Source organism: Mauremys mutica, chromosome 9, assembly GCF_020497125.1.
Source record: "Mauremys mutica isolate MM-2020 ecotype Southern chromosome 9, ASM2049712v1, whole genome shotgun sequence".
NCBI classification, from domain to species: Eukaryota; Metazoa; Chordata; order Testudines; family Geoemydidae; genus Mauremys; species Mauremys mutica.
This window is the reverse complement of record NC_059080.1, coordinates 47,703,435-47,723,609: the sequence shown is the minus strand read 5'-3', so window position 1 is coordinate 47,723,609 and position 20,175 is coordinate 47,703,435. Positions and strand designations below refer to the sequence as shown.

General features: G+C 46.6%; 2 protein-coding genes across 12 annotated transcripts in view; one reads left to right on the top strand and one right to left on the bottom strand.

Annotated features, from left to right (window-relative positions):
- SCLY (selenocysteine lyase) overlaps positions 1-14,820 on the bottom strand; it is a 22,651-nt gene extending 7,831 nt beyond the window's left edge. For 2 of the 9 annotated variants that reach the window (XM_045030715.1, XR_006582254.1), the window contains exons 1-9: positions 14,670-14,803; positions 9,481-9,592; positions 8,878-8,990; positions 6,303-6,403; positions 5,209-5,392; positions 4,255-4,382; positions 3,416-3,580; positions 2,146-2,252; positions 510-546 (exon numbers count right to left, since the gene is read on the bottom strand). In XM_045030715.1, coding sequence (XP_044886650.1) covers positions 510-546; positions 2,146-2,252; positions 3,416-3,580; positions 4,255-4,382; positions 5,209-5,392; positions 6,303-6,403; positions 8,878-8,990; positions 9,481-9,581 — 936 coding nt within the window. In that variant the 5' untranslated portion in view covers positions 9,582-9,592; positions 14,670-14,803. Of the gene's footprint in view, positions 1-509; positions 547-2,145; positions 2,253-3,415; positions 3,581-4,254; positions 4,383-5,208; positions 5,393-6,302; positions 6,404-8,877; positions 8,991-9,480; positions 9,593-10,027; positions 10,149-11,743; positions 11,780-12,251; positions 12,332-14,317; positions 14,389-14,497; positions 14,521-14,669 lie in introns of those variants that run through there. The other 7 variants (XM_045030709.1, XM_045030708.1, XM_045030707.1 and 4 more) reach the window with 7 other exon arrangements.
- LOC123377611 lies at positions 14,801-20,175 on the top strand. 3 transcript variants are annotated; one of them, XM_045030717.1, is made up of 2 exons: positions 14,801-14,935; positions 18,770-20,175. In XM_045030717.1, the coding sequence occupies exon 2, from the start codon at positions 18,804-18,806 to the stop codon at positions 19,665-19,667; it is 864 nt and encodes a 287-aa protein (XP_044886652.1). In that variant the 5' UTR covers positions 14,801-14,935; positions 18,770-18,803; the 3' UTR covers positions 19,668-20,175. The 3 variants fall into 3 exon arrangements, with proteins under 3 accessions (XP_044886652.1, XP_044886651.1, XP_044886653.1); XM_045030716.1 differs by having other exon boundaries at positions 14,926-15,003; XM_045030718.1 differs by lacking the exon at positions 14,801-14,935 and adding an exon at positions 14,990-15,031.

Here is a 20,175-nt window from a genome sequence, read left to right as displayed (position 1 = left end):
CGGCTCCCCCGTTGACTCTGCCACCGCCGTTCGCGGTGGTGGAGTTCCGGAGTCGACGGGAGCGCGTTCGGAGTTCGATATATCGCGTCTAGATGAGACGCGATATATCGAACTCCGAGAAGTCGAACGCTACCCGCCGACCCGGGCGGGTAGTATAGACGTAGCCTTAGACTCATATCCGCCACACACCCCTCTTCCTGTGACATACACACTTATCCCAACATCCTCAAAGCATTGTGCAGATTTAGCTGGGTGACTCCCATTACTAGCATGGGAAGTTGTTCAGCTAAATCTCCCAGAACCACTTTAAAAAATTTCCTTTGGCTAATAACAGAAAACAAGGGTTTACACTGTAGTCTTGTTTTGCTACAAGTTGACTTTTCTTTTTTAGTTAGGGTTTTTTTTTTAAAGAGCTTGGAGCACAGCAGACAAGTTAGTTACTTATCCGTCAGGCACCATTAATGTTTGACTCACACTCCTTTTTCTCCCTTGATTCCTTCTGAACTCACCTTGCCAAGGCCAGCAATCATTGGCGTATTCTCTGTCCTGAAAGAGAAACATTTGTACAGAAATTATTTATTTCCATCTTCCCCAGGAAATTAATGGGTGCCGAGAGCCCCATTTTTAAAAGGCAGTAGCCTCACTTGCATACACAGGTAATGTGAGCACAACTGCAAGGCAACATGTGGGGTAATTACCACAACAAACAACTGTGTGCACAAGTGGCCAGTTAGGTGCTTAACTCCCTATTTGTTCACAGCTGTAGTAAAGGAAACTGATATTTTTCAGTTAGTCAAGAGAATCAATGTTGCCTTTTCCTACATGGAAAACTCTACCTCTGGCTGCAAAAATCAGTGACTAGCTTGAAGCTGTCACTGAGAAGTCTGCAGATGGCTTTTAGGAATCCGGGAGAACTTCAAAATGGTCTTCTCTTTGTGAATCCAACTAAATTTGACATGTGGCTTACACAAAGTCAGTGATACTGTATTCAGAATGCATTTAGTCAAGAGCATAACAGACACCAATGTGTGTACACCAGCAGCAGAGTTCTTCTCCCACACCCAGAAGAAACCTTACTGTCCTTTGTACAGTTCTTACAGGAGAGACAGGCTGGGAATAAAATGAAATGTGTTCGATTATCAGTCTAATTATGCCCTACATCTGGCTGGCTGATCAGACTATTCCTTCCAATGGGGAGAGACTTCCAACCACGCAGACTTTTAGGGTACATCTACTGATGCAGTGGCATGTAGAGTACAGACACCACATGCCCAGCTAGCACAGGTATAAACAGCAATGTAGATGCTGAGGCACAGCTTAGGCAAGCAGAGTGCCCTACACTCCTGAATCCTAGGGTGTATCCCTACAAGGCTATCTACACGCCCAAGCAGTGCCTCCCACATCTACATTGTTATATTTAGCAGTGTAGTGTCCCATTACCTCCCTGTTGCAGTGAAAGGCTCCAACAGCGGGAAAGGCAATGGGAAAGGGCTCGGAGCCTTTTGTTTAAGCAGAGAAAGCCACCGGCAGCCCTCCGCCAGCACCTTTCCTCTCCACAGTGAAAGGCTCCAGCAGCAGGAAAAGGATCTGGGAGGGAAGAGGCAGTGGGGAAAGGCTCCAGCAGCTCCCCTTTCACGGCTCTGTGTAGGTACATACCGCCCTGAGTGTGGATGCAGCCTGCCTTTCATGCAGGATGTAGCTACATGTACCTGACATTTCGCCCTCTACTGGAAGGGATTAGAATTGCTCAGCTGAGCATCAGGCCCCATACAACTAACAAGTAACAGAGTTTCTCAGCTCAAGTGCAGGATCAGGGGGTTCTGGGTTCTAGCCCCATTGGTGCTGTGAGGCTCTAACTGTGGTGTGGAGCACAGTGATGGAATCCTGGATGGCCTTCAATGCTTACAATTTTGCGTTTAGTATTTATATGACACTTGACATCTTCAGTGCAATTAACAAACTAACTCATTTTTTCTCTAAGCATCTTACAACTTTTCACCCCAGAAAGACCAATGGAAGTGAGTACTCCAGAGCTTCTCACAGGGCGCATTCACTAAATAGTACAGCCATCTGCTTACTTAGCCAGTCCTCTAAATGTACTGACCCAATGAAACATCTGCTCACCCATCCGGCCATCCACCTTACCCAGGACGGAAATTCCGCTCCTGTCCCCCTCCAAACAGCATGGGATGCAGAGGAGTGGTGACCCCAGGCCCTCGAACATACAGTGCTCCAATCCGTGGGGCATAGAACTGCAATGAAAACCACCACCTCTAAGAAAGGGAACTCAAGGAAACATCGTAATTCCCCCTCCCCACTTCACTTGGCACCTCTTGGAGAGGGTTTCTGGATTCTACCCATTCTGATCCTGATCCTTCCCACTTTCACTTTCCCAACAATTTATAATAATAATACTCAACACTTACCCTATACTCTATTCTTTTCCCATTCCAAGCAATTTATTATCTCTCTCCAGTTAGTCCTCACAACAGCCCTGCACAGTCCTAGTCAATTCCCTACTATTGAAAGCTCCAGTTCCTCCTTCTCTGTGGTTCTTTTGCCAACAGGATACCTCCAGAACAAGAATAAAAGCCTTATCCTCCATCTTCATCTTACTTATGGCCTAGGAACCATGGAACCCTCTCTCTTTTGTACCATCTTGCTCTGAGGATAGCTGTGCAGACACAAGTCTGTCATAGGGTTGCAGAGTGTTTAAGTAGAGTACTGTATAACTGGCTGTCCATTGTCCATGTCCTCACATCACTGTACCACCTGTGTGCACACACTGTATATATATACACACGAACAAAACACAGCTGGGTACAGTAAAGACTATTTCCAGAGTGCCATCTAGTGAGAAGCTTTAATACTTGAACAAAAGTCTAATGCATTAAATCCTCCAAAGTAGAAAGAGCAACTGGCTGGACTGCCTTATTCCCTCTCTCTCTGTGCCACAGGGAGATAAGGATGCTCTGTATGTGAGCCATACACAAGTAGATCAACCCAAATCCTGAGTTACTACCTTAACAAGAGAAGAACATTCACCCACATGCCTCGTTTGGAGTCAGAAAAGCAGAGAGCGAGCGGAGAGCATTTGGATTCCCAAAGCCCCTGCCACAATACTGGTTGGGGTAACATGTTCTAGCCCTGATGCAGGCTTCTCTGAAGGATGTTTTTTGTCCTCCAGACTTATACTAAGAAAGTTGGCTTTTCCTTTCCCTTTTGCAAAAAATTAGAAAACCGCTTTCTATCAGCAGCCATTCTTTGGCTAGCCCTAAGGCAGAGAATACAAAGAATTCTACTCAGAAGATGCAATAATTCAGAAGAGAAGGTTCTTGTATGGAAAGGTGATTTAAATATATGGTCAGCTCCAGTGTGACATGAAGAGAGAAATGGAAGGAGAATAGAGGCATACCTTGTGTCCCACAATGGTGAGGTAATCCACTCCCAGATCCTGCCCATCCACTCGCCCCTTCCCTATCATCTGGGCTGCGTCTGTGTGCATCAAAATCCTGGGCAGCCCTAATGCCATTCTGTTCTGATTCAGGATCTGAATCCGCTGGCTGAGCTCTGAGATGGGCTGGTGGGACAGAACACTCTCAGGTGATTGGGATCTCAAACTCTTCACACTGTGTAACACATCTTGTTAGAATGTCTCATGAACACCTCCCCTCCCATTTGTGACTGCCTCCCTTCCTATTCACTATCCTGCCGGCCACCTTCCCTCCATTCGCTATTACAGAACATCCCCCTAAAGAAAGACCTTGCATGGAAAAGTGACCTTAAATACTTTTCTAATAAAAGAATCATAGAAATGTAGGACTGGAAGGATCCTCAAGATGTTATCTAGTCCATCCCCTGGCTGAGCCAGGATTAAGTATACCTAAACCAACCCTGACAAGTGTTTGTCTAACGTGAAGTGTAGCCAGTGGAGGAGAAGCCAGCAGCAAGTGACCAGCCAAATCTTTGAAGGCCACCAAAAAATGCTCCAGCTACCACAATCTGGGAACCACTGTTTTAGGCTGACAGACAGAAGGGGAGAAAAAAGAAGATAGGGACATGAGAATGGGGTAACAAAGAGAGAGAAAATAAAAGAGAGATAGGGAAAGAGAGACCAGGACAAAAGACCAGGCAGAGGAAGCACCTCAGTGCACAGAAGATGCCAAAATAACAAATGTTAAACAGAGTATGTAGCACAGATTTGATCCCCCTTCCCTCCAATCCATGGGAAATAAAACCCAGGGTCCAACTAACCATGATTACCCCAGTCTCATTATTGGCCAGCATGATGGAAACCAGGCACGTGGTTGGACGGATTGCTGCAATGGTATCATCAACTTCCACTTGCCCAGTGATCTTGGACACTGGGACAAAGGTGGCTTCTGCATGGCAAGACACGAGCAATTAGATTCATCATACAGACTAATACCTCATAGACAACAAGAACTTAGAGTATAGTCTAGCAGCTGGCTTGATAAAACTGTGGTTGCATATTGCGTAGGGCAGGTGGAATGTCAGAAACTACTTAGGGTCTTGTCATATCTTGAGGAAGGAGACACTTGACTAGATGTGAGGATAATGCCCCCAGCTTTTAAGCAATGGGTGAAATACACATGCTAGAACACCAGCTAGTGGCCACATGAGGAATGTCCTTGCAGACGTGGTGGCTGCTTGCCTTCCTGACCATACACAGTGGATGCAGGATAGAGAGGACAAAGAGAAAAGGGGGCAAGAGGCCCAGATTGTTGAGCTAAAGCCTTCAGAGCTGCCACTAAAATAGTGCATTTACTGACCAGGGAAAGCAACACTTGGCCAGGTCAGAGGGAGAGTGCAATGTATCCTTCACTGAGGGCTGGAGAAAACAGCACAAAACATTGGACTTTTCCACTGTAGTTTAAAAAAAAGAGAAAATTACCTTGGTGCTACCATCAGCACCTCAAACTCTGTGTTCCCTGCAGGACCTTGATCATAATCATCTGACAAAGTAACTGCAGTGATTACGCTAGTTGAGATTGCTTTTGCAAGCACCCCATTCAGAACCTTCCATTTCATGAACTGGGAAAAGTGCAGTGTGCAAAGAAAGGAGACTTGTATTTATTATTTTGAAACAAAAGTGCCTGTGAAAAGCAGCTCAACAGAGGGCCTGTAGATGGGGAGTGTATATCAATGACACTCCCTTGCAACCCCCTGTAATCCACATGTACTCACCTGCCATGTGCTCTTTCACAAGGTGCTCCAATGGCAAACGGACCGAGTCATGTTCCACATTAGATGTAATGAAATGAGGAGTGGCCCCGGCTGCCCTTTTGTGATCCTCACGAGGCCCATCCTGTCCCAGCACCCGACTCTCTCTAAAATGCCTCAGTGCCGTGTGGATAACTAAATTATTTGCCTGCAGAGAGGTAAGAGGGAAACTGTCAGAGCAGGGTATAACCAACGGCACTGGGTAGGGCACAGAATCCCTTATTTTCAATTTCTCACTTATCTGCATGCAAGTAACAGCTTAAAATGCTTTTTGTGAAAACATAACCGTTAGGGCAGATTGAAAATGTCAATGGGAAATGAACTCCTCTAACAGGTCCTTTAACCAGGAGTGTTGGGTCATCTTCAGACTGTGAGAGGAGGGGTCATTTGTGCTCATCATCTCTGGGTAACAGTTTTCACACGCTGAATATCGGGACTGTCCCTAGAAAATTGGGACATCTGGTCACTCCAGAACAGGAGTCGGCAACCTCTGGCATGCGGCTCACCAGGGTAAGCACCCTGGTGGGCTGGGCCAGTTTGTTTACCTGCTGCATCTGCAGGTTCGGCCGATCGCCGCTCCCACTGGCTGCGGTTCGCTGCTCCAGGTCAATGGGGGCGGCGGGAAGCCACGGCCACCACATCCCTTGGCCCGTGCTGCTTCCCGCAGCCCCCATTGGCCTGGAGCAGCGAACCGTGGCTATTGGCAGCTGTGATCAGCCGAACCTGCGGACGCGGCAGGTAAACAAACTGGCCCAGCCAGCCAGGGTACTTACCAGGGCGAGCCGTGTACCAGAGGCTGCCGAGTCCTGTTCTGGAGTGACCAGATGTCCCGATTTTCTATGTTAAACTGTACTACGGAACCATTATTGTGCACCAGCACTTTCTACATGGATCAATTAATGAGCACTTTAGTGCACTTAAGAAAGTATGCCACTCCCCACCCCTCTGCAGGATGCATCACCACATGTAGAGGAGGCGTTACCGTCTATTCTCTCAAACACCACAATATAAGCACTCGTCCTGTTCAGGGAGGATGAGGCTGGGATTTATGCACTCACCTCTGTGCCCCCTGAGGTGAAAATGATATCCTGGGGCCTTCCTCCCACCATCCGGGCCAGGCTCTCCCGAGCTTTATTTATGATCTCCTTGGCCTTTCTACCTGCAGGATCAATGTATGCAGTTGATCAAGTTGTGTTTATTACATATTTACAGTAGAAAACTGTAGAAAGGACACAACACTGGATGTTTATTCCTGTACTAGAGGTTCGTTTAAAAGGTATTTAATGTATTTCCACAGATGTTTGATTTAATGTATGAGGTGGATTCTTGTCCATATTTATTTGATTTTCTCTCTGTAAGATTAAAAGGTCAAGAAGTAATAAAGTTTTTAGAAGAGAGTGTCCTTGGGTGACAGTGATAGCAAACAAAAATCACTTTCATACAGATGACATAAACGATTCCCAATCACAAACACAGGAAATCCCCATCATTTGCAGTTAGAACCTGCACTCAGCAAGAAAGGATTATCTCTTGAAATTGCATGTACTTCTTTCTGCAGACATATTCCTTTCATACGTCCACTTGCTCATGTATCCATCATGGGACATATGAGGAAGCTCTTCCCCCCACCCTCTGCAAGTTCAGTGCAGTTGCTCAATAGCTGAAAATATAAACGAACTAAAAATAAATCACAGTTCAAACAGAATGAGTTAGCAGACAGGAGCAGGGAGAGAAAAGACAAAGGAGGTATCTAGAATGTATCAGAGTCAGATAGCACAGTAGGTGAAATTCTTTCCCTGGAAGTCTTCTTGAAAGTTGGTTTGGTTTTTTTCAGCTGAAGTTTAAATGTCCTCCTGAACTTTATATTTCTCACTAAGGGGTGTCCTAACAGCACCTACACTGAACACCCAAACAGAGGCTGTAACTCTCTGATTTTCCAATCTGAAAGAGTAAGAAAGTTTCCTTTTATTTAGAAGTTTATTTTTATTAATTTCACTGGGTCATGAACTCCGTAGCTAGGGACCAAGATTTTCAAAAGTGGATGCCTAACATTTAGACTCTGAAGTCCATATTAAGGCACCTAAAAAAGTGGCCAGACTTTTAATAGTGCTGAGCACCAACGAGACTTGCTGAAAGCACTGTTCTTTGTTTGTTTTTTGAGAGTCAGGACGTTTATTAAGATAACCAAATATAAATTTAGGAGCCTATCTTTAGGCACCCATTTTTGAAAATCCTGGACTTTTGAGGTGAGCTTTTTTTTTTAAAATGACCCTTTTTTCTACTGTTCATGCAGACTGTCAAAAACTTTAATTTTTATATGAAACTCATCATTCTTGGCCTCAGTCCAAGGTGAAATTCTCTTTAGGGTGATTGAATTCAATCAGCTCTGCCATTTTTCCATTTAGAGGAGTGGGTTAAATTACACTGCATCAGCTTTTTAAAAAGTGTCCAGCCTTTATTACTAATTATTAGTATGATTATTTATTTGCATTGCATTAGCATTGAGGGTCTCCACTGTGCTAGACAGTTCCCACCCTGAAAAGTTTACATTCTAAGTTTTTGTTGGCAAATAACTAAAAAATGGCAGAACATTTACTTTTGGCATGGCTCCAATTAGAGTTGGTCAGAAACTTTTCAACAAAAGATTTTTTTGTCAGAAAATGCTGATTTATCAAAACTGAAACCTATCGTGGAAGCATATCAGTTGTGACAGGATGGAATTTCTGATGAAAGCCAGAGAGAGAGAGAACCAACCCACCCCAGACAGCCAATACCCTGATGTTTAGGGTACTTATCAGGGTTGTGGCATACCCAATGTCAAATCCCTGCTTTGGAGACTTTTCACTATTCTGGCTATTCTCTCTTTCTGTTTTTGTCCCCCCACAAAAAACTTAGAACAGTCTTGGTTTCATTCTGCACTGGAATGGAAGCAAATATCGAAACTTTGAAATTTTTCACAAAATGGAATTCTTGTCTTCCAGACGTCCCTAGCTGTAAGCTTCAATGTAGTGTGTACCACTAGCCAAATGTGAACATAAATCTTACATCCGTTAGACTGAATAAAGCATTCAAATTCTTGTCTGCATATGCTCAGATTTGTAACTATGAATTTGCTACAATGATAGGCTTTAATCCTGCAAACATTTGCACACGAGTAGTCTCAAAGAGGTTTACAGCTAGTTGGCGCCAGTGGGTGCTCGCACCCCCCCCCGCCCCCGCCCCCACCCCAACTCCACTCCCTCCCTCCCCAAATCCCCGCCCCGGCCCTGCCTCTTCCCCCCAAGTGCACCGCATTCCCCCTCCTCCTCTCTCCCTCCCTTGCCGCGTGAAGTTTTGTGGTACAAGGCTGGGAGGGAGAGGGGAGAAGAAGGACATGGTGGCGCACTCAGGGGAGGCGGCAGAACAGAGGTGGAGGTGAGCTGGGCTGGGGGGGTGGGGCGGGGAGCTGCCGGTGGGTGCTAAGCATCCACCAATTTTTCCCTGTGGGTGCTCCAGCCCCGGAGCACCCACAGAGTCGGTGCCTATGCGGCTAGTGGAATGTTCTATTCATAATGATCAGGACTGCCTGTGAACCCAACTCCCCCGCTCCTTCCTGAGATTACCTCTTTCCCTTCCTTCAAGAGCTGCTCTTACCTGCTGTGTAAGAACTGCTGGGGTTACCCCAGGCCTCATGCATGGCCTCTGTTACAGTTTGGATCACCTCTGATGCCATTGGGGTGGTTGCATTGTAATCCATGTAAACCTTGCTGTAGGTAAGGAAGCAGAGAGAGAGAGAGTCAGAATAGGAGAGGAGGAAGAGAGTCAGCTGTCAGCAGGATCAAACAATGAATGTTACCACTTCACAGAGAGCACAGCTCTTCTTTACACTAAAATAGAGCTTTAACCAGGTTTCATGTGGAGCCAGCATTACCCTCCTCCCCTCTCAAATAAGATCATAGCACTAGAGCAGAATGATCACCTCCCCACCTCCAAAAAAAAACCTGAGCGATCCCAGCCCTGATCATCATCATGTAAGAAGAGATCACAACTGGATCTTAAGTCAGACATTTTGAGCTGAGTCTTAATCATGACCTGCATGAATATCTAGGCCTAAGACCTGTTATTGTTCTTATGAATTTTAAGAATAGATTTCCCAGCAACTCAGAAAAATTTCAACCTTCTAAGTTTTATAAAAATGCTCGCTCTCTCTCCCCTCACCCCTCCAAACCAGGAAAAATAGAGAAGCCACTCACTCACCATTCCACTGACTTATTTTCTTCCCCATCACACTCCTTATCCACAGCAGTTTTTCTCCCATCTTTTGTTAGCACCATTTTTTCCACTTGGTCCCCCTCCATTCTGCAGAAATCTACATACAAGATCAGTATGAACAGTAAAAGTTTAAGCTTGACAAACACACACGTGAGTTTCCTGATCATATTATGATTTCTCCATAAAACACAAGTGTCTACAGTTTGTTTCATTCTTCCCTAAACATTTTTTAGTTTCTATGCGAACTTATAGTAATCACTGAATTCTTGATGAGATGGTGAAATGCTGAATGGTGACTCTCTCTAGTAACTTAGTAAACGTATTTCTACTGTAACATTTCTGCCTACTATTTATGCCTCTCCTTTCCAGTGAAGTGTTAATAAAACGGTTCAGAGGTTTGTTTATACTTTGCGCATGATGTGTATATTCAGGAATGCTCTAGTAGAAAGGACTGGGGAGGTTTTTATCAGGAACCCTCTCTCTTCCCTCTCATTCTACATCTCTCCTATATCATCTGTGAAAATATGCTCACCTCCTAAAGTGGTTGTGATTCTTTCCCACAATTCTTTGAGACCTTCTACCAAACTCTGCGATCCACTGATTCTTCACTCTGTAGCAGCCTTGTCTATGGTGTGGGGCAGCGCAATACCTACCTACGCACCAGAGTTCAACCAAAATAAGGATGTCTTCTCATTCTATACAGAAGGCTAAACTATATTTTTAAGGATTCTCTGTAAGCCAAGTCTGCACAACAAGGGCCATACACTGCTCTGTCTACAGCAGAGTTCCCACCAATAACAACTGGAAGCTTGTACCAAGATTAGAGTAGAATATGAGTTTTATGTACCTCAGATTCTAGTTAGTAAAGTTACTGTTGCATTCAGCATCACTCAGTAGGAAAACACGACAGCAGTGACCCTAAAAGTATCTGGTATACCTGTTCTTTGTTTATCAGGCTACTCACTTGTCTACAATTTCTTGATGCAGGCAATTGCAGTGATTGTGCAAATTAAGCATGCAACTGCACACCTACACTGTTTTAAAATCTGGCTGCTAAAGGGGCATAAGTCTTAAGAGTTAAAATGCCACTGAGTTGACTGGGACAATTCACACCTCTCAGAGCTTTGATTCAGGCTGCCTGCAGATTCCAAGATCACTTTGAGAACTATTACACTTGGTTCATGTTTGGCAAGTTCTATTCATAACCATAAGGACCAGAAGTTTTTTCTTTAAAACATGAAAGCTTCCTTTCTGCAGCAGCTGAATCTGTCCCAAGACCAGTTAAACACTTCAAGGGACAAATCTGAATGAGATATCAGAGAGTGAGTGATCCTGGGTTTTTTTAAATAAGAGAATAGTCTGGCCACCATAATATCATGGGCTCACTGAGGTGTACTTGAATATAAAAAAAGAGGAATGGCAGTATTAAGACAGGAAGTGATTAAAACAAAATGAGTGAGGATATGAATGCTCACTAAGCATACAGTTAAGAGTACCAAATACTTTCACTTGTCATCTAAGACAATATATAAAATCTTCATTTCCAGAAGTGAAAGGCTAATGTTTTAGCACGATTCTTTGTTGTCCACAGAGATAACGTAATCGTGTTGCAAACAGAACAAGGAATGGAAGAGTCATTTCCATTCTCAGAAGTGATCTGATTCATAAACAAAAAATCTTCCAACTTTGATTTTTGCATGGCCATTTTTAAAAAACAGTGCAATAAATGACTATGTCTAGGACCCTACCAAATTCACAGTCCATTTGGGTCAATTTCACAGTAATAGGATTTTTTAAATAGTACATTTCATGATTTCAGCTATTTAAATCTGAAATTTCGTAGTGTTCTAATTGTAGGGGTCCTGACTAGGGTTGCCAACTTTCTATTGGCACAAAACTGAACACCTTCCTGCCCCTTCCCTGAGGCCCCACCCCCTGCTCACTACATTCCCCCTCCTTTGGTGGCTCACTCTCCCCCACCCTCACTCACTTTCACTGGGCTGGGGCAGAGGGGTGGGGTGCGAGAGGCTGTGAGGACTCTAAATGGGGGTGCAGGCTCTGGAATGGGGCCAGAAACAAGGGGTTCAAGTGCAGGAGGGCAGGGAGTTGGGGTGAGGGAGGGGGTGAGGGCTCCGGCTGGTGATGTGGGCTTTAAGGTGGAGTTGGGAATGGGGATGAGGAGTTTGGGGTGCAGGAGGGGGCTCCGGGTTCGGGGGGGCTCAGGGCTGGGGCAGTGGCTTGGGCTTACCTCAGGCAGCTCCCAGTCAGTGGAGCAGCAGGGCTAAGGCAGGCTAGTCCCTGTCTGTCCTGGTTCTGTGCTGCGCCCCAGAAGAGACCAGCAGGTAAGTCTCCTACATGGGGGAGGAAGGGGCAAGAGGTTCCGTGGCGCGCACTGCCCTTGTTCGCAGGCACCCCCCCCCCAAGCTCCCAATGGCCAGTTCCCAGCCAATGGGACCCTGGAGCCAGTGCTCGGAGTGGGAGCAAGACGCGGAGCCCCATGACTTCCCCGTGTAGAAGCTGGATCTGCTGGCCACTTCTGGGGCGCAGCGTGGTGCCCCAGGACAGGTAGGGCCTAGCCTGCCTTAGCGTCGCAGCACCGCTGACCGGACTTTTAACAGGTTCCCTTTTTGACTGGGTTTTCCGCTCGAAAACCGGACACCTGGTCATCCTAGTCCTGACCCAAAAAGAAGTTGGGGGAGAGAGGTGGGGGGAGTCGCAAGGTTATTGTAGGGGAATTGTGGTACTGCTACCCTTACTTCTGTGCTGCTGCTGGTGGCAGCGCTGTCTTCAGAGCTGGGCAGCTGGAGAGCGGTGGCTGCTCGCAGTTTTAATTGCACTGTTAAACAATAATACAATATCAATTTAAATTTATTATAAATATTTGTGGATGTTTTTCTACATTTTCAAATATACTGATTTCAATTACAAAGTGCGCAGTGCTCACTTTATATTATTTTATTACAAATATTTGCACTGTAAAAAAAGATAAAAAATAGTATTTTTCAATTCACCTGATATAAGTATTATAGTGAAACCTTTTATGTACAAAATGAAACTTACAAATGTATTTTTTTGTTTGTTTTTAACATAACTGCACTCAAAAACAAAACATTGGAAAATTTTAGAGCCTAAAAGTCCAGTCAGTCTATTTCTTGTTCAGCCAAACACTAAACAAACATGTTTATATACATTTACGGGAAATAACGCTGCCTGCTTCTGATTTACAATGTCATCTGAAAATGAGAACAGTTCACATGGCACTTTTTCCCAGCAGCCGCAGCAGCACCACAGGAGGCTGAGCCTCCTCTGGCCTATTATATCCGCCGCGCGCCGCCCATGCCCCTTCATGCTTCGACCACCATTCTAGAGGACATGATTCCATGCTGATGACAATCCAAAGCAATGTGGACTTACGCACCTTCATTTTCATCCTCTGAGTCAGATGCCACCAACAGAAGGTTTTTTGATGATTTGGGTTCTTTAGTTTCCGCATTGGAGGGTTGCTCTTTTAAGACTTCTGACAATATATTCCACACCTTGTCTCTCTCAGATTTTGGAAGGCACTTCAGATTCTTAAACCTTAATACTATTTCTTTTATTTTTTTACAGTGCAAATATTTGTAATAAAAAATAATAGTATAAAGAGAGCACTGTACACTTTGTATCCCATGTTGTAATTAAAATCAATATATCTGAAAATGTAGTAAAACATCCAAAATATTTATAATAAACTTACATTGGTATTCTATTATTGTTTAACAGTGCAATTAAAGCAGCAACTAATTGTAACTATTTTTTTAATCTTGTGATTGTGATCATTTTTTTTCAGTCGTTTGACAGCCCTGATCAGAAGAGAACTCTCTGATTGCTCACATGTTTAATTGGAATGGTGCACCCATGGAGTCGGCGCCAGAGTCAGTCCTGGAGCACCCACGGAGTTGGCGCCTATGCTGATACCAACCACCGCTATTGCTGCTGCAATGAGCCATATGGCTACCAGTGGTTAAATCCTGCCCTCTGACCGGGTCTGAGCACAGTGTAGTGAGGGAGAGCTGCATGTGCCCAGCTGAGCCCACTGTAAAGACCTGAAGGAGCAAGTCCTTGGTCTAGGCTAGGGTGACCAGATGAGAGATGTGAAATATGGGGACGCGGGAGGGGGAAGGGGGGGTGAGTGCCAGAGGAGCAACAACAACAAAAACAAACAAACAAAAAAAACCCCAAGATCCGGCAGCCGAGGAAAAAACAAAAACAAGAGCCGCCGGAGCATAGGAAAAATTGGTGGGGGCTGAGAACCCACCGGCAGCTCCCTGCCTCGCCCCGCCCCCCCGCACCAGCTTGCCATCACTCTGCCTCCACCTCCCCTGAGCTGGCTGCCGCGTCCTGCTTCTCCCCCCTCCCCCCAGCGCTTGCACTGCCACACAGCTGATTTGCGTAAGCCTGGGAGGGAGGGAGGAGTGAGGAGGAGGAATGATTGGGAAAGAAGTGGGGCCAGGGCGGGGATTTGGGGAGAGATCCAATAGGGCAATGAGGGGGCAGGGCTGGGGGATGGGGATGGGGCAGGGATTTGGGGAGGAATCCAAAGCGGGGAAGGGCGGAGTTGGGGTGGGGCCGGGGTGGAGTTGGGGCAGGGGGGCATGAGCCCCCTCTGCCTGTGCGCAGGAGGGTAAAATATCGGGACAATTTGCATCTCGACCGATGTTCGGTCGGGACGCGGGACAAACAAGTAAATATCGGGACAGTCCTGATAAAATCGGGAGGTCTGGTCACCCTACCCAGGTCCCAGCTCAGGGGCAGTTCATTCAGTTCAACTCCTCCCAGCCACCTGCTCCATTAGCCACCAGCTCAACACTGGTTCATCAGCAGGTATTACTGGAACCCGCCACCCAATGCTTCAGAGGGCAGCCATTGGTTACCGGCACTAATACTCAGCCACAGGCCAATCAGCACACTGACCCTTAGGCTGCAGTAACTGGTTACCAACTATTAATACCCAAGCATCAACCAATCAGCTCTTTGTCCTTCAGCCCTTGGTTACTTGCAGGCATTGACCAATCAACTCAACAGTGAGTTGATTGGTCAGTGCCTGGGGCGTGGCCATTGGTTACCAACAGTTAATACCCAGGCACCGACCAATCATCGCCTTGTCTAAGGGCAGGGGCTGCTCTCCCCCTTACCTGCACCTCCCGCCAAAGGCGGCCTGGGCCGAGCTGCCGCAGGAGGCCGTTATTACTCGCGCACGTTGGACTAGAGGCTCTGTCCACCCCGGTCATAGAGTCGGGCGGGCGGAAAGACAAGCCGGGCAGACGCTATAGGCGGAGACGCAGCAAGAGAGGCAGTTCCGGTGTAAGCCACAGAGCGGCCAGGCTAGGCCGGCTGGAGGACGGAACTCCCGGAAGGGCGCGCTGCTGCTCCCGCGCTGCCCATCTCCAAGATGGCGCAGGTAACGCTGCTCTCGGCCCTCTCTCCCCGGAGCTGCGCAAACTCCACAGGGCCCCCTCCAAGATGGCGGTGAGATCCGCCGAGGGGCTGGACTGGGGTGGGTCGGGGACGCGCGGCGCGGGCCTAGGAACCTCGGGGGCTGTGACAGTTCGAGCCCCCAGCGTCCTCCGGGGTTCGGGCTGAGCAGCCGCGGGGGAGGTGTCAGGGCCGCGCTGGGCAGGTTTTGGGTGGCAGGGGCATGAGGCTTCCCTGAGTCCCGCCTCCAGGGGCCCTGGGCCTTTCTTCCCCCCCCCCCCCCTCCGACCGACCTATCTCCCGTAGGGCCCGTTCCCAGGTGTCTGAGGTCAGGAGATGGATGTTAGTAACAAATGGGTTTGTTTCCCCCCTGGCAGATTTTCTCTGCATGTTGCACTCTACAACGGTTCTTGGTGTGTAACGAATGCAGGTTCTCCTGGAATCACCAGAGTCCAGGAGTTGGGGCTTTATGGACATCAAAAAGCACAAAATTTGTACTAAAATTGCAGTAGTTGCTAACCATGTTTGTGTAGCGAGGGGGGTCCTATTTACACTCCTCATTCCACCAGCCCTAGGGCAGCTGACCCTTTCTCTCTTTCCTCCCAGCCCCCACACTAGGGTTGCTAGGTGTCTGGTTTTCAACCGGAATGCCTGGTTGAAAAGGGACCCTGCCGACTGGGCTGTTAAAAGTCCAGTCAGCGGCGCAGCAGAGCTAAGGCAGGGTCCCTGCCTGCTGCAGCTCCGTGCGGCTCCCAGAAGCAGTGGCATGTTCCCTCTCTGGCTCCTAGACATAGGGATAGCCAACGGGCTCCGTGCATTGCCCAAGCGCCAGTTCCCGGCTGGGAACCATGACCAATGGGTGCTGCGGGGGCGGCGCCTGTGGTTGGGGCAATGCACAGAGCTGCCTGGTCATGCCTCCGCATAGGAGCCGGAGGGGGAACATGCCATTGCTTCTGGGAGCTGCCTGAGGTAAGCGCTGGCCAGACCCTGTACTCCTGACCCCCCTGCATCCCTGCCCAGCCCTGATCCCCTTCCTGCCCTCGATCCCAGCCTGGAGCTCCCACCTGGCATTGGTGAGACCTCATCTGGAATACTGTGTGCTGTTCTGGTCTCCCGTGTTTAAGAAGGATGAATTCAAACTGGAACAGGTACAGAGAAGGGCTACTAGGATGATCCAAGGAATGGAAAACCTTTCTTATGAAAGGAGACTCAAAGAGCTTGGCTTGTTTAGCCTAACCAGAAGAAGGCTGAGGGGAGATATGATTGCTCTCTATAAATATATCAGAGGGATAAATACCAGGGAGGGAGAGGAGTTATTTAAGTTAAGCACCAATGTTGACACAAGAACAAATGGATATAAACTGGCCATCAGGAAGTTTAGACTTGAAATAAGACAAAGGTTTCTAACCATCAGAGGAGTGAAGTTCTGGAACAGCCTTCCAAGGGGGGTAGTGGGGAGAAAAGACCTATCTGGCTTCAAGATTAAGCTTGATAAGTTTATGGAGGGGATGGTATGATGGGATAGCCTAATTTTGGCAATTAATTGCCCTTTGACTATTAGCGGTAACTATGCCCAATGGCTTGTGATGGGATGTTAGATGGGGTGGGATCTGAGTTACTACAGAGAATTATTTGCTGGGTGTCTGGCTGGTGAGCCTTGCCCACGTGCTCAGGGTTTAACTGATTGCCATATTTGGGGTTGGGAAGGAATTTTCCTCCAGGGCAGATTGGCAGAGGCCCTGGGGGTTTTTCGCCTTCCTCTGCAGTGTGGGACATGGGTCACTTGTTGGAGAATTCTCTGCACTTTGAAGTCTTTAAGCCATGATTTGAGGACTTCAGTGGCTCAAACATAGGTTAGGGGTTTGTCGCGGGAGTGGGTGGGTTAGATTCTGTGGCCTGCGTTGTGCAGGAAGTCAGACTAGATTATCATAACGGTCCCTTCTGACCTTAAAGTCTATGACCTGCACCCTAAATCCTCAGCCCCACACTAGAGCCCTCACCCCCACTGCACTCCAGCCCAGAGCCCCCTCTCACACCCTGAACCCCTCATTTCTGGCCCCACCCCAGAACCTGCACCCTCAGCCCAGAGCCCATATCTCCTTCCACACTCCAACCCCCTGCCTCAGCCCAGAGCCCCCTCCCATATTCTGAACCCCGTGGATCCCTCCCTCACCAGCCTGGACCCCCCTCCTGCACTCCAAATCCCTCACCCCTGGCCCCACCCCGGAGCCTGCATCCTCAGATGGAGCCCTCACCCCCTCCCACACCCCAACCCCCTGACCCAGCCCAGTGAAAATGAGCCAGTGAGTGAGGGTAGGGAGAGTGAGCGATCAAGGGAGGGGGGATGGAGTGAGCAGGAGTGAAGCCTTGGAGGAGGGGCGGGGCAGGGGGTGGGGCAAGGCTGTTTGGTTTTGTGTGAGTAGAAAACTGGCAACCCTATCCCATACACAGGTTTTGTCACCTTTAGAAAATGGTACCAGGGTTAATGTAGATTGTTCCCCCTTAATCAGATGAAAAGCACTTTTGTACATGGACACAAGGTGCTTCAAGAAGTGTTATGTAACAATTAGTGCTCACTCTGTCTGAAATTTTTAGGGATAATACTTCAGTCAATTGGAGATCAATCCAGTGTGTACATTGGCACAATTGTGCATTACTGACTGACACAGCTTAGGGCTGACAGGCCCTTCAGCCAGTGGACCACCTCAGTTTGCCAGCTAAGAGTCCCCTTTCAAACCGCTACTTCCTCAGAGTCCTCTCCTCAGAAATGGTGCCCCACTCATGATTACTCCCTCCAAATGCTCAGCTAATGGTTCCTGCATAGACACATTCTAAGCTAACTGTGAACTCTGACACATTTCCCTTTGGGGTCCCCCTCCTAGCAATGGCCTCCTGTTAAATGTTCCCCTCTGCCCATGAACAACCCCATCCTCATCTCTGAAATGCCCTGCCCCCACTTCTGTCATACCCCTTGCCCTGGCCACCAGATGTCCCAAACTGAGCCAACTGTGGCTCACCAGCTGCTAGTACAGGTGCCAAATCATGATTTATACCTGATGAACCAAATAATGCAGATGCTTGGATTCCATTGACAGCAGCCTCATCCCTCTCCATTGGGCCCCCCAGGGCCAAAAGGAAGTGCCAACCATCTCTCATTAGGGCTCTGCTTTGTCAGAGCAGTTCAGGTCCAACAGGGCAACATCATCTTTTGATGACAATGAATAATTTTTTGCAAAGGATTCAACAGTGTCACTTTAGAGTGTTCCGCACCAGATCCTGTGGGTATTTTGAGCTGTATGGGGGATTGGATACATTAGGGGCAGTTGTTGCATGATGTGGCCAGGATGCATTTTAAAGGGTGGGGTGAGGAGATTGGATCTTCTTTGAGATGACAGCCCATCTACTACACCTGCATCAGTTTAAGGCAGCCCTAGTGTGGATGCAGGGTAAAGCTTAGACTGTTTCAGAGTGGCTAGTGTGGATACACTCTTTCTTTGTGTTTCAAAAGTTGAAGCACAATGGATTGAGCATTTGTAATATTGAAAAGCTAATGTTTAAGAAATTCAGTCCAAAAAGTGACAAAACTAACCAGATAATAAATATTAACGTTATATAAAGAAGTTAAACAGATCAGCAGGACAGTTTCATTGTGCGGACATCTAGATGGACTGATCTAAGGGAGCAGATATCCAACAGTATCTGTGTATTCTATAATATCTTAGAATGTCTTTTTTCATGTAAACTTTGTCCTTTTCTCAGACTGTTCTGATGTTTGTTCTTGCTGCAAAAATTCTAATTTTGAGTTTCATCTTACTTTCAGGTTATCGAAATTACAAGACGATAAGAAAGTAGTGATGGAATCGTTGGATACGGGGTCTAAAGCAAAGAAAACTCTTGGAAACGTTGACTATGTAGAGTCATCAGAATTCTCCCAAGGAATTCTGCCTACAAATAAGGATGTCATTCAGAACATGTTGTATCTGTTGCAACCCAAAAGAGCTGGGCAAGCACAACGGTCAAAAGAAGATGCAGCCCAATTGCTTGCTGAACTTCTGCAGGAACACTGGTTGTTTTGCAACTTACACACCATAGCGACAGAAAATATAAAGAAGAATATTCTCAAAATGTATGAGGAATTCACAAAACTCTATCAAACCAGAAAGCAGAGACAAAATCAGTCATTTACAGAGAAGGCAGACACATTCAACAGGAGTTCAGAACAGCTCTTTGACATATTTTGTACAGACACCGTGATAAGAAATGAGCTGGAACAATACAGTGGTATAAAAATGACAGACGTTGAGTGGAAATTTCTTGAAAACCAAAGAAGTGAGAGAAAAATGTACCATAAAGATTTCATGGACAAGAAAGAAATTAAGATGATAGAAAGAAGAAAACTACAGTGCCTGGAGCACTTGAGAAAAATTGCAGAAAAAAAAGAGACAAGTGAAGTCAAAGAAGAGACTTACAAAACTGATGAGAAATCAGATGACAGTATGAGTGTAAATAAATCATATGTTGTAGAAGAGGAGGAGGATGAAGGTGTTCCAGATTTTTCATCTAAGAGGAAAAGAAAGCGTCCATATTCTACGTGGACTGCCAGCTCATCAACATCAGCTGGTGATAGTATGCCTCTTGAGTGTCAACGTATACGTATGAGCATCAGGAAAGTTAGGCCTGGGTTCTATGAGACTGTTGACAAGTTTAAAAACTCCTAGTACACATCGGTCTCAAGCTGAAGCTACTGTAATAGAAGTTAGCAACAAGATGTTTAGGAGATCTTGAAATAGCATGATCATTTGGAAGTCACTGATGTAGATACTCTAACAACATTCAGAAACATCCACCTTGGAGGGAAGAGCATTGAAGTAATGAGATTGGCAGAAACTGTAAAAGATTATGAACTCCAAAGGAAAAACCAGTCATTAACTAAATGAAGGCTTAGAGATAACCTCCAGATCATCTATGTAGCAGTACAAGTCTCTTCATCTAAGGCCCTGTCTGTACTAGACTTTTTTGGATGAATGTTCACTAAGGATACAGTTAAGAGTACCAAATACTTTCACTTGTCATCTAAGACAATATATACAATCTTCATTTCCAGAAGTGAAAGGCTAAAGTTTTAGCACGATTCTCTGTTGTCCACAGAGATAACGTAATCGCGTTGCAAACAGAACAAGGAATGGAAGAGTCGTTTCCATTCTCAGAAGTGATCTGATTCATAAA